The 14,292-nt window shown below is 42.1% G+C and overlaps 1 protein-coding gene across 3 annotated transcripts in view; it reads left to right on the top strand.

Moving 5' to 3' along the window:
* The window catches only part of MAGI2 (membrane associated guanylate kinase, WW and PDZ domain containing 2), a 977,993-nt gene that overhangs the window by 620,130 nt on the left and 343,571 nt on the right, over positions 1 to 14,292 (top strand). For all 3 annotated transcript variants that reach the window (XM_084811512.1, XM_084811513.1, XM_084811511.1), the window contains exons 5-6: positions 2,478 to 2,688; positions 13,513 to 13,592. In XM_084811512.1, coding sequence (XP_084667638.1) covers positions 2,478 to 2,688; positions 13,513 to 13,592 — 291 coding nt within the window. The remainder of the gene's footprint in view (positions 1 to 2,477; positions 2,689 to 13,512; positions 13,593 to 14,292) is intronic.

Genomic DNA, 14,292 nt, shown 5'->3' with positions numbered 1-14,292 from the left:
TATGTGAAGGCCAGATTTGCACTTCCTTTATCTCCCTTTTTTGCAGCAGCGCAGTGTTTTAAAGTAGGTCTCCTGAAGATGCAAGAACGTTGCCCTTGGTTACAGGAAAGACGCCTTAATTTAGAATCTCATTTTCGATCACATAAAGCTTTGCCTATGTGTAATATATTGGCATAACCTATCTCGTAGTCAAATTTGGGATATGGGTTTTGTTTTATTAAGAAAATGTGATTAAATGAACCCCAGTATGAGAACAATTTTTTGTGGGGAAGCCCAAAATATTCAAGTTTTTTGTTTGCTTTAGTAAAACTATGGATTGTTTCCATTAGCTTTAGGTATTAAGGAGTTGGATCAAAAGGTGCCTGCATTTCACTATTGTTGCTGACTTGGCAAACATCCAAGGGAAATCCTGAGGATTGTAGGCTGTGATGTGTATGGATAAACATGTAGCAGCACCCCCAAGTGGATTTTAATCAAATAAAAAGCTTGTTAACCCCTAGAATATTTTTCTGCTCACTCCTCTCCTGGCGTTTCTTTCATTTGGAACTATGAGGGAAAAAAGAGAAAAAGTATCATCCAGTGGAGAAAAAGTTTTTCTAAACCCTATGTAATGTCATTGTTCATTACAAAGACTTGCACTTCCTAACACATACAGCAATAGCTCTCCCTTTATGAAGGGGACCTGATTTATGCCCCAAAGTACTGGCCTGTTTCCCAGATAATACTAAGCCATGGTGTAGTCTGTTGAAATCTGGCTTGTTGGGCCAAACCAATTTTTTGAAACAAACCATGGCTTGTTGACCAGCTACAAACCACAAATAGAAGCTATAGTTTCTAGCTTACAAAGTCTGGCTTGTTTAAACTATGGCTTGTCGTAATGCCTGAACCCATAAATGTGGCTTATCCCTGGCTTGTTTGCACTGTTATCTGCCCTGAAACAGAGGTGCCCAGCAAGACAGCATGAAAATGATACAACTGAGCACTGAAAAAATGGGTGGAAGGGAAACAAACCAATGGGGTAAACAAACTGTGGTTTGATCTGCAAGTCAATCCATAGCTAAAGCAACAAAGCATGGTTAACCTACACCAAAGCAGCCATTTTGTTCTTTCTTTGAGGTTTAACCTTTTAATTCCCTATACTAAATTTACTTATTTATTAATTAAAATATTTCTACCTTGCCCTATGTCAATGGGTCCCAGGGTGGTATACAGTAAATTAAACAATTCAGCATAAAACATAATTACTAAAACAATTCAACATAAACCATAAAACAATCTACAATATATCACGAGCATTAACAGCATAAAATCAACATTAATGATGCACTCAAACAAATCCAAACTAAGCTACAGTTAATAAACAGCAAAAGCCTGAGTAAAAGGCAAGGCATTATTTTATGGGTGCCAAAATGAAACCAATGTGGGCATTGGAAGGACAGATACTGAAGCTGAAGCTCAAATATTTTGGCCACCTAATGTGAAGAGAAAACTCACTGGAAAAGACCCTGATGCTGGGAAAGATTGAAGGCAAAAGGAGAAGGGGACGGCGGAGGATGAGATGGCTGGATAGCATCACCGATGCAATGAATATGGACTTAAGCACATTCTGGGAGAGAGCAGAGGACAGGAAGGCCTGGCATGCTGTGGTCCATGGGGTCACGAAGAGTTGGACATGACTTAATGACTGAACAACAACATCAAATTCCATAGCCAGAGTGCAGCAGCTGAGAAGGTGAAATCTGACCATCCCACAGCTGACAGACTGCTGTTGGTGGTGACTACTTCCTTCCCACAGCAAGCTGGCCCAGTGGTGAAGACAACAGTTCAGTTCTCATTCCCTATGCTCTGCACGCCCATGGGTTCAAATACCACCCTTGATGGCCCTGGATTAGGCCTGGTACACACATGGTGCATTGACAGGGAGTTTGTATACCTGGCAACTCCCAACTAAAAAAGATCTGGAGTTGTAAAACAACTCTTAAGCCCTGCAGAGCTGCTACCATTCATAACAGACAGCACTGGACTTCAAAGAGCCTTTATCTGATTTGATGTATCAGGCAGCTTGTTAGTTCATCTACCTATATAGCTATCATCTTTCTGTCTGTCTAGCATCTGTCACTTTCTCGCCCTCACTCCATGGCACAAACCCTGACTCATGTTAACTTCTTTAGGTTTAATCACATGGCACTTTCAGCTTCTCCCAAGCTGACTGTGGCCTGCAGGTGCCACCCATAAAATAAGACTCTCTCACATGCTGCCACAGACCTACATCCCACTGCATGACTAAATTTCATGTCACTGCTGTGCTCCTGGGTTGTTGTTGTTTTTAATGCTTTGACCTAGGTTTAATATATTCACAGGGTATATTAAAGGCAAAGCCTTCACAGGCAAAGCCTTCAGATGTTTGGACTGATTTGCTACATAAATAGCATAGGACTGACACGTATGTCTTGACACACATGTCTTTTCTTGTGCAGAATCAAGTGAACATGAAGAAAAGGCTACAGGTGCCTCAGGTGAAACTTCTTCTCAGCCTTATCCTGCACCCGTCTATAGCCAACCTGAAGAAGTAAAGGAGGATATGGATGTAACAAAACAGCCAAAACCTGAAGAAAATGATGAATTGGGCCCGTTGCCTGACAACTGGGAAATGGCTTACACAGAGAAGGGAGAAGTCTACTTTATTGAGTAAGTACTACCCATTTGAAAAAGGCATGTGTCATACTATGAGCTATAGTGTTAGCAGTGTAATCCCATACACGTCTTCTCTAAAGCAAGTCCCATTGAGTTCTGTGAGATTTACTCCCAGATGAGTATAGGATTGCAGCCAAAGAAGAAAGAATCCTATTTCTGAACAAGGGATGAATTAGAGATGTTAGAGAATTCTGCCACGGATCCCAGAGAGGCCGAATTCCAGTGAATTCAGGCCCCCTGAATCCATGGCGGAATGGAACAACCTGCCCCACCACCCCGTGAAAGCCCCGTGAAATGGAGCCTGCCTGGCTGCGCCTCCGGCAGCGGCTCCAGCGGCGGCAGTGGTGGTGGTGGTGGCAGCGGTGGCTCCAGCTGCTGCTGGGGTGCGGTCGCAAATGGCGGCCCCTACGCCAGCCACTATTTGCGTCCCTGGCAAGCCGTGATAGGCTACGTAAGTATCTACATAGCCTATCATGGCTCAGGGCAGGGATGCAGATGGCATAGCCGCTGCCATTTGCATCCGTGTCTTTAGCCGTGATAGGCTACGTATATATTTACGTAGCCTATCACGGCAAAAGACAGGGGTGCAAATGGCGTAGTGGCCGCCATTTGTGCCCCTGTCTTTTGCCTTGATAGGCTACGTAAATATATACGTAGCTTATCACGGCAATAGGAAGGAACGCAAATGGCGGCTGCCGTAGCCACCGCCATTTGCATCCATGTCTTTAGCCGTGATAGGCTACGTATATATTTACGTAGCCTATCAGAGCTAAAGACACGGACACAAATGGCGGCGGCCATGGCGGCCGCCATTTGCATCCCTGTGCAGCCCAGCGGCCAGATGTCTGGCTGCGGGCGGCCCCAGCTGGCGGCTCCGTGGAGTTGTGGCAGAGCGGAGCCGGCCAGGGAGGATTCCAGGGGGAGGGACGGAGTGCCTCCCCACCTCCAGTGGATGCGGCCACCGGAACAAGGTAAGGGATTTGTACATCCCTAGGATGAATGCATCAGTCCGTTTCACTTTCTGTAACATTTGCATTTTTTCAAGCACAAGTTCATTCCATTATGGTTCCACATCAGTCTGCAAATGTTTTCACTTTTAAGTCCACACAAAAATTGCTATGCATTTTTGTGTGCATTTTTATGCCTGTGGAAATCATACACATTTTTGTATGCAATTCCCCTAATATGCACATTTTTGCAACCACTATTCCCTAACATATGCCATTTTTTAATGCTATTTGTATTCATGTACACATTGATGAATGCAATTTTCCTGAGTGTATGCTTTTCTGTACGCATTCTTTAATCAGAGAACTGCATCACCAAACTCAAAGAAGTGTGAAAACCGAAGTATTATTGTGTTCAAGTTTGAATATTAGTTTGGGAAGGCCGAATTAGGTCAGTTTATTTATTTATTTTATTCCATTCTATAACAAACCAAACTGATTTTGCCCCATCCCTATCTGAACCAATATGGTAGGACTATGTAGGAAATGAAAAGAGTCCCTCTGATCACACAGCTTGTTTATTTCTAATACTCCTACTAACTTGAAACATTATTGAGCATAATCTCTTGGGAAGCTCTCTTGCACAAGCCTTACTAAAATGAATTCGTATGTGTTTTTTATACTAGAGGCTTAAATCTTCCCAACTCTAAACTTTATTGGCATATGTTATGCACACTAATCAGAAGTACCAAGTGTAAAGTAAAAATGTGGAACATTTTATACCTGTTATGCACACACACACACACACACACACACATAAAGATATGATAAATATTTGTATTGCCATGCCATTAAGTCTTGGACTTACATAACCTTTGTTGCCTTTTTGATAGTCTGATTTTTCATGTTGTCCAGACCTCAGAGGGTTAAGAGGGATCTCATGCTGCAGACATTCTATTAAATTGCCTCTTTGTTTATGAATCAGTTTGATTAATGCCATAAAAAGACTGTTTGCTTTAGTGAACAAAAGATAACAGAAAGCTGTTTGTTTAATGCCTTCCCTGAAGAGAGCTATAATATGTATATCAGATTGTTAAATAATAGATGAAAAACAGATATTGTAACATATAAATCATATTAAATTGAAAAATGCCATACTTGTGAAGTGTCTATTACCACATCATTCAAAGCTTTGCATATAGTAAGTGGTCTTTGGTACACATCCCAAATACTTTAAGATACCTCCCCCTATAACATCAATTTTGTGATGTCATTGGCCTTCTTCCCATTCATTATGTGATGGAGCTTCTGTTTATACACCTGGCCACAATCCAGCACTCAGCTGCATGCACATTAGTCTTACTGAAGTAAATGCATTATAGCATCAACAATCTTCATTCCGATTTCCCAAGATCACACAGAAAGTATCTGTTCACAAAATGCTGTCAAGGGAACAAAATCTGTTTTCGCCTCAGAGTAGAACCTAGTTTTGTTTATTTCCATTGTGATGTACATGCTTCACAGAATTTTGTGGTAGGGACAATCCTTACTAAATAGTTTTTTTAAAAGCAAGACAAAGTACATTCCTCTCACTTTCTGATGTTGTGGGATTTGTCAACACAAGCCTTATCTAATTCCTATAGTCTCCTTCCTACATGTTCATTTCTAGACATCCCCTGGCAATTTCGCTTTGATACATATTTTGATGCAGAACACAAGCTCTAATCAAAACATGCAAGATCATTGGAAACATTATTTGCAGAAAATCACAGAGGCGCAGTTCACATGTAATAGGGAATTATGGTTTCCTCCTACATTGACGAACCTGCACATGCCTTGGGCTTATGTACTCCCTTCTCCCCTCCTTTTTTGCTGCATTAGTGAGGAGGTAAAAGCTTCTGCTTAAAATTTTAATGTAACCGCAGTTTACTCTGACACCCAAACATGGGGAACTATGGTTATTAACACAGCATATAGTTTGGCCCTAAATCACATTCTATCAAGGGGAAAGCTAGGGAATAGTATCAACATTGGATGAATAACAAAAACCTATAACAATATTGTGTCTATGAAGTGTGCTGTAGTTATATTGAATAGTTCAGCCTCCAGAAAAAAGCTGTACAATGTGGAGACTATCAAAATGGTAGAGCTTGGATGATTACGGGGTGGTATGCGGAAAGGTGATTATTTCCATCCTCTTTTCCCCTAGAATTCTGCTTTCTATTTTTTATTCCCTCAACTCTGTTCTGTTTTTCCTATTGCTTACAGTATCCATCACTTCTAAGTGATTTCCACTCTAATGCATGTTAAGTGTAATGTTTGCAGTTGTTTTTACATTTGCAGACCCACTCATTAACTATCAGAATAAGTATTCATTGTAAATTGGTTTTAGTAATTGTAATAGTCTAATCTCATGGTGCATTGTAAATAGGGATGTTGTGGAAATCCAGGGGGGTGCAGTCTGGTGGACATCCACCTGCTCAGCCCACCCCCCACCCCCCGGATACCAGTCTGTGGACCCCCGAGCTTTCCTGACTTGGCATGCGTCGAGTCAGGCAAGCTCGTGTTGTCCTGCTGCCCCGCAAGCCGCAATTTTGCAGAAAATCACGGGTAAGCTATATATGCAAATTGCAATTTTGCGCATAATGGCAGCCATAAATAGCGCCATTTACACAACATTGCAGGCATAAATGGTTTAATTAGACCATTTATGCCCACAATGTTACATAAATGGTGCTATTGACAGCAGCCATTATATGCAAAATTGCAATTATATATATAGCTTACCCGTGATTTTCTGCGAAATGGCAGCTGGTGGGGCAGCGGGATGCTGCCTATTGCTCCCGGGAGCCTGCAGAATGTCCAGTGACTTGCACTGCATGCTAAACAGGGTTGGGTGGCCAGCAGGGGTCTGGCGAGTGGGGCGCGAGGTGGCAGTGGGTGAGTTCAGCCATCCCTCATTGTAAATGATGTTGCTAATAAAGATTTTGCCACCCTTTGTACCAAACTGAAGTACTGCCTTACAAGATTAGGGAAAGCAGCTCTAATGTGGCTCCAACACATCTGGAGAGCATGAGGTTGGGCATGGCTGGATTAGAGGGTTAGCTATTCATTACCATGTTATCGCTACATCATGGTGACAACCAGCCTCACTAGTCAACCATCACTGTTCCTTTTTACATAAGGGAATTTACACTGAGGCACTTGACTTGGTATCTTTTAGCCTCAATGCCTCCCTATGAATTACTAAAGCCATGAATAATATGGGAGTTATTTTTTATAGTACTGCTCATATAAGAAGCTGGGTTATCAGGAATTCCTTCAGTGGGATTCTGGGGCACAGCATCCAGGTGGGATCACATGGCATTCATTCAGAGTTGGGCATGGCCAGTGGGTGGAATAGTGGAAACTAGTCAATGTTCTGTGGAGAGAGTTCAGCATTAGGATGATAGGCAAGTGTGGGAGGTGAGGTCTGCCAGACAGATTATGCAGGCTGTGTTAGTGACATCCCTGATTTAATGGGTGTAATTTGCTTACAGAATATTCACGACCTAAATAGGGATGTATGAGAAATTTGTTTAAGTTCATTTTTGGTCAGGATTTGCCCAGTTCGCACTTTCTGGATTGAACATGGACTTGGATGCAATCTGCAGTCTGTAATATTTCTGGGTTTGCAATGTAATTTATGGACAAAACAAATGCATTTGATAGCATGTGTAGATCAGAAAAATGTGCATGAAAAAATGCACATGTTTGAAAAATGCACACAAATCTGCTTTAATCAATGGGAGAAGAATGCATACATTTCAAAGATGCACACAATTGATCCATACATTTGGAAAAATACATGTGGAAATATGCATGAATTTTCATGCCAAAAGAAAAAAAACAAAGCCTGAAATCCAGTCCATATTTGAGTTGGAATGAGCTTTGAGACTGAATTTGAAAAATTCAGCAAGCTCAAATTGTGGTGATTCGCACATCCCAAGACCTAACCTGAAAGGATTTATTTCCTATACAGAGCCATGCCTGTCAGAAAACTGGACTGGGGCTTGGGAAAGCCTGTATTGAGCAGAGCAAATTCAAACACTTTAGGCATTCCAGAGCTTCTGAGGCTTTTCCATTTATTTAGTATTTGATTTGATTTGATTTGATTTGTACCTCACCTTCCTACCAACATGATGGCTTGCATAGCTTGAAGTTGCTGATTGCCATCCCATATGGCTTGCCACCTTGAAGGTTAATTTTACTATCTGGCTGTCATTACAAAAACAGCTGTGAATATCACAATTGTTCATTTAACCAGTCCAAAATGTACCTCAAAATATGTTTTTATTAACTCAGTCACTCCAGCCAAAATCAGGGTGGGGGGGAGTTGTTGGAAGAGGAAGCGATGCTGCTATTTTTAAAAGGCATTTTAAAGGGTCCCTCAGCAGAGACTTCAGGAGCAAGAATGTCCGTGCTTAGTAAGATGCTGTATGGCTTCCCCCACCCTTTTTGGTAGTCTTCCCTTTTGGCCAGGAGGCTTAGTCCTTTCTCACCACCCAGCCTTTTGCATGACATGATCCTTTGGCTTGTGTCCTTTCTTCCAGCCCTTGCACCCTGTACAGTCAACAGGCCTCCATTTGTATTGTGTTGGTGGTGGGACAGGGTTTCTGTGGATCCCTTGCTCAGGCACTCCAAACATGCTATTAGATCTTTATACCCTCCTGCTTCCTTCATCTGCCATTCTACTTAGGACCTCCGTAAGAGCAATTTGTGGAAAGGTCATTTACATCCTCTTGCAATTAAATAGCTGTATACAGTGGGAGGGTGGATCAAGGTAGTTTTTATTGCTTTTTGAAGGTCACTCTGGCAAAGTTTAAGAATGCCTGTCATATATTAAAGAAAGAGCACGTGTTCAGCAACCTTTAGGCTTCAATCCTATACACACATTAAGTCCCACTGAATTAATTTTTAGTAGACAGACACAGGCTTGTGCATGATACAAAGGAGGCTGTTTTTTGTCCAGTAACATCATTGGCATATCCACACTATGGATTTAAACTGGTTTAGAAATCATTCCCCTTCCTTGGGAACCCTAGAAATGTACTTATGGGGGAGGGGGGGTAGAAACAAATAATTCCTGCAGTTGTCAAGATTTCAGGAAGGGGGACACCATGAAAGTTAGTGGCATAAAACTTGTAAGTATGGAGTGTAGCTAGGGCCTTTTCTTTGGCTACCATGATTGCAGCTTTGGGGAAACTACTTTTGACTTCAAACTGAAACCCCTTTGTTGCTGTAAAGATTTCTTCCAAACTAATAAGTGAATTTAGTAATCAAGCTCTTGGAGATGATGTTGAGTTGAATTTTACTGAATGTTTTTCTAGCGATGAGGTCAGCTGGATTCTTGGCTGACCAAACAGTAGCCAGCCAGGACATAAAAAGTTAATGGCACTGAAATAATCACCTCTTTTGGGGTCTCTTCTTGTATCTTTCCACTTCATCCTCTCTGCCAGTGATAATTTGCCTTCAATGAATGCCTTGAATGGGTCGCCTTGAATGAGTGCATGAGTGGCACAAATGCTTTGTATGAGCGGGTGAGCAGGAGGTGACATTTAGAAAATAATTCTTGGTTTTCTTATTTCAGGGCTTTTCAGTAATTGAAGTTTCAGGATTGGTAAAGGTTAAGTTTAAAAAGCACAGTCTGGAAGTAGAATGCAAGTGGGTGCTATGAAATCAGAGGAGGTGAGGGTTATACGTGCTCACACAACTCTTTGCCACAGAGTAGATGTCTTGCTTTTCTTCAGCCAAGGTGGTGGAGGAGAGAAATCAACAGTATTGTGGAATTTACATAGGCAGGATCTATTTAGAATGATTTTTTTACTGAAGTGAAAACTCCTCTTATTCTAGATGTACGTGTAAAGTACAAAGACAGCCCAATAAGAAATTCAGATAACTCAGCCTTTACATTGCAAATTGTAGAACTTAAAAGTCCTACCTTTGGAACCTGAATATAGAATGATCTCTCTATGAATAACTAATTTATTTAGGCGTGAATAAGTTCCATTCTCTGCCACCAAATGGCACCCGAAGTATTTTTTGATGTAAATAAGCCAAAATATATAAAACCTGAATAATAAATCAATATTCATCTTGCAATATTTGTACATGTAGGTATTTTTTGTTTGTTTACAGCTTAGATAGACAGATGATATGATTTATAATGAAAAGTCTCTGACTGGTTACTGCTGGAAACCTAAACCAGACTTACGGGGTATACACTGAATAACAGAGTATGAAGAAACCAGAAGACCAACTAGTCCAAGCAAGAGCCATCCACACACTAGTCTATCTATAATACCAACTGCGGGCAGCAGGACTTCTCACACTACTTTTTATACTCGGGGTACACATGTACCATGTGTGGAAATAGCACAAAGTGTGGGTGGTGTGCATATCTGATTTCTCACATTCCCCTTCCACATACGTGTGAGTAGCAGCAGGAAAATAAACAGTATCATGAGAATTTGGATAGAAAATGTTGCTTTTGATTTTATGGTCTTCTGTTCTATTTTGAATCTCATTTTTAAAAAATGTTTGGTTCATGCACATATGGGCAACCTGCAGCTCGTGGGTCCCATGCAGCCCGCTGTCACGTTCCTTTGGCCCCCTCCTTCCTCATGCACACACACAAGAAGAGAGGCTTCAGTCTCATGCCTTTAATTCACTATCAACAGGTTCATTACAGATGCAAACCTTCGAAGACTCTCAGACTACAAAGGAATACAGCTGCTTCATTTACGAATGGCAACAGGGGATCCAGATGGGAGCTACCATGTTGCCAGCACTTTGAAACAAGAACTAGCTGGCTAGAATAACTTAGGGAGGGTGCCCCTCCCTTCCAGGGATGCTCCCCTACATCGACCCCATGCATCGCCAACTGGGTTGACCATCTGATCTCCACCTCTAACTTTACCCTCTTTGCTCTGCGCCGCAGTCTAGCATCCCTCAGGTTACACCCCGCACTCTTCTCCTCCTCCTCCTCCTCCTGGGTTCTCACAGAGGAGGGAAGGGGGGGCTTCAGGCCCAGCCATCTGGGTGCTAGCATCCTGAGAAGCACACCTATTCATATCTGAACTCGCTCAGGAAAATGCCTCCCCCTGTCCTGGCTGTTCCCCTTCTGAGTCTGAACTGCTAACAATCTCCATATGCTCAGAATCAATCCTGACACCCTCAGTCGTTCTCTGTGTGACCTGCAGAGCCAATGGGATGCACCACTGATGTTTCAGCACTGCCCAGCTGATAAGCTTCAGCTAGGGGACAGGGAACGCATGGCTGCTAATAGCAGTGAGGAAACATTGAACTGTATGAAGATTGCTGGGGGTGGTAGTGGAGGTTTAAGCCTCTCCACTTCCCCAGTTAACCTCATAAAGATGCTGTTTCCCCGCTCCAATTCCTCACCCTCCTCCCAGCCGTCCTGGTCCACATTGCTGTCAGGAAAGAGTGATCTGAACACCTCCTCCATCCCATTCCCTGATCTCAGAGGACAGGGATGGGGAGATTTAAACCTTCCCATCCCTCCATGCTGAGGTTGTGAATATGTATGTGTGTGCGTATTTGTATGCATGTGCAGCCTCCATCCCACAGCCTGGCAATGCAGGTGGCCCTCATGGCCAAAACAGCTGCCCAGCTGCCTGGTTTTGTGTAAGTGGCCCAGAGAACATTATGTGATGTGATGGCGTGCAAATGTCATAAAGTAGAAAATAATACACTCCTGGGCCATAGACATTTGACGAGCCACTTATAATTGTGAGAATTGTTGTGCCCTTGCTTCCATACACTTGCACATGGGGAACCACTGCATTCCTGAAGTGGGCTTTTGCCTATGTTATTATTTTGCACTTGAGTGCAAAGTATAGTGTGAGAAGTGGTCTACAGTCGGAGCCTGAATGTGATACACAAAGCCCATTTACTGTCACCTGCAGAGAAATATTGGTGCAAGTGCCACCTAGGGGGAAGGAAAACCATATGTGGCAATGAAGTTCTCTGGTGATTAAGACGCTGCAGATAAGGATATATGATTTCTACACCTTTTTAAATATAAAAGTTTCAGATGCTGCAGAGCTACCTTGCAACCCTTTGTTATATACAAGAGAATAGAGTAGACCTGTTGAGATCAATGCTTAGCGTAGACCTATTGAGGTCAATGGGGCTTAAGGTAGTCATGGATAACATGTCCCATTGTTTTCAGTGGATCCAGCCCACTGTGTTACAGATTTTTTTTCCCCTCCCCAAATTTAGCAGTTTGTGTTTTATTTTAATATTCAAGGAAATAGGGACTGGGAATTGTAGCAGACAAAGATTACAAACTGTCTACTTATCTCAGAATAAAACAGCGATAACAGTCATGGTTAAAACCCGGGAACCTTCATTCCCACTAGGACTGTCACACCACTCCTGCCAGGAGTAGAAATCAATTGGAGCAATGTATTTAGATTGTTACAGAGCTCCTTGGTTACAGAGCTTGGCCATCAACACTACCCTCTGTAACAAATGGCTTACATGCATTTTTAAATTAATTCGCAAATCTTACATAAATAGAAACCTTAATAATTTAGCAATATGTAAACAGTACAAAGTGGGCAGCCTCCTAAGATGTGTTTAATAAATAAAGCATGCATTATAAAGGACTATCAGTATATGTGTGAAAGAGGGGGGAGAGAGAGAGAGAGAGTTTGTGTGTGTTAGAAGAAGGGCATCTTTCAAAATATGGAACTACTGGGTTGTATCCAGGAATGCCTTTGCACTAGAGAAAAGTACTTCCTCTTGCACAAGGCAGGGCATCCATTTTTTGCCAGATCCCCTTCCCACCCGCCCTTAGCTACAACAGCTCTCACCATATCCCATATTATTTCAGAGGGTCCCCAAGTCTTAGCTTTTCAAGGGAGCACTACCAATTTAATAGATAAGGGTGATAGGCAAAGACTAGATCCCCTGCCTTGCATGAGCAGAAGTGCTTAGCGTAAAGTCCCCACTGCATACAACCCCATATCCGTTGCTCCTTTTTAGCTTTTAATCCTAAAGTCTTACATTTATATCTGACTCCAGATTTGCTTGGCTGTGAAAAAGGATGTGCATTTTTAGAAAGCTTAGTATGTAGCTGTGTTTAGCTGTTTTGAATATCCATTTATCTGGGAAACTATTGTCTTGGTGAGCAGTTTTGTACCAGTTCAGAGTCTGTTGCATTGATTCCTGCGGGGGGGGGGGGGGGGGAGGACGCTATTCTCGGCTTAGCAGAATTGGCCACATGATTCTTTTCGGCTTCTGTAAAATGTACTTTTATCATAGGAGCCGGATTAGATATGGAACAGATAACAGTTGGTTCATCGAAGTGTCATTAATCATCCTGTTAGAAAACGGAGGCTACATTGAGCCATACTACAATTTGCATGTCTTCTGTCAGTGTGGCTATTTTTATTTACACACACACACACACACACACACTATACCCAGACTCCAGCAAATGGGTATAGAAAGCTGCCGGCTGCACCCGCTTTCACTTGGAGAACGCTGTAAATTCCTTTTGCCCTGGATGAGTTCTGCATTTTCAATGAGGTTAACTTGGCATCATTCTAGTTGATTTTAATAAAAATAGCTGCTTTGAGGACAAGGAGCTGAGGCTGCCAAATTTAGATGCTGCCTTGCACAATTACTCTTACACCTCCTTCAGGTCTACTTAGAACCAGTAAGCAAATTAAGGATATTGATTGCAATTTTGTTGCGCTAATCTCTCTGCTTTCTCCCCTCCCACCTCCCCTATGGTATCGGAACGAATAAACTTGATTCCATTCAAGATGTGTCTGATCAGGGTGATCTCTTTTCTTTTCAGCCATAACACAAAGACAACATCATGGCTGGATCCACGACTTGCAAAAAAGGCTAAGCCTCCCGAAGAGTGCAAAGAAAATGGTAGGCTATTAAGTTTTCATTGCTGCTGCTGCTGCTGCTGCTAAAAGAAAAAAATGAGTTTTCTTTGTCTGTGGATTGTGATAAAGATGAAATATTTAGGGAAAGGGGGAAAGGGTTTTAATCACAGCTGTAGTTATGTGTGGTACTCAATTCTTGACATATCATATATTTTCTCTATCTGTAATATCTGTTCTCATGATGATATCTGAAGCAGGGAATAACAAGTGTGCATGTCTAGGTTGGGGGGTAGGTGGGTGGGGGTTGTTTGAAGCATATTTGACTCTTAGGCTGCCTTTTCTTCCCATCTTGGTTTGCGAGTGTGCTGAGATGCTAAGCTTTGAAATCTGTTTAGCACACAGTGCCCAAGGGAATTGTTACAGAGCCGGAGTATGAATATTATGATGTGATTTGTTTTGTAAAGGGGCAGTGCTGTGCCAGTTAAGTAGTAGCCAGTTGAAAATAAACCAGTGAATGAGGGGCGGGGGAGAAGAGATGTCAGAACCATTGGTTTTTCTGTAAAAGAGCATTATTATCTTATTGGAATCATGTATAGCAGCGAACAATCATTAGATCATTATCGTCTTTCTGGACTGTATTACTGAAACCATGCTGATTAGTGTATTTGTCAGTACTACTAATGTCATCATGTATATCACATAGATCTGTGTGTGTGTGTGTGTGTGTGTATAATAAGAAAACC

This window comes from Heloderma suspectum, chromosome 7, assembly GCF_057233095.1.
Source record: "Heloderma suspectum isolate Gila_16-S chromosome 7, 16-S_ref, whole genome shotgun sequence".
Taxonomy (NCBI): Eukaryota; Metazoa; Chordata; class Lepidosauria; order Squamata; family Helodermatidae; genus Heloderma; species Heloderma suspectum.
The sequence above is the reverse complement of the archived record's forward strand: the minus strand, read 5'-3'. Positions and strand labels throughout refer to the sequence as shown.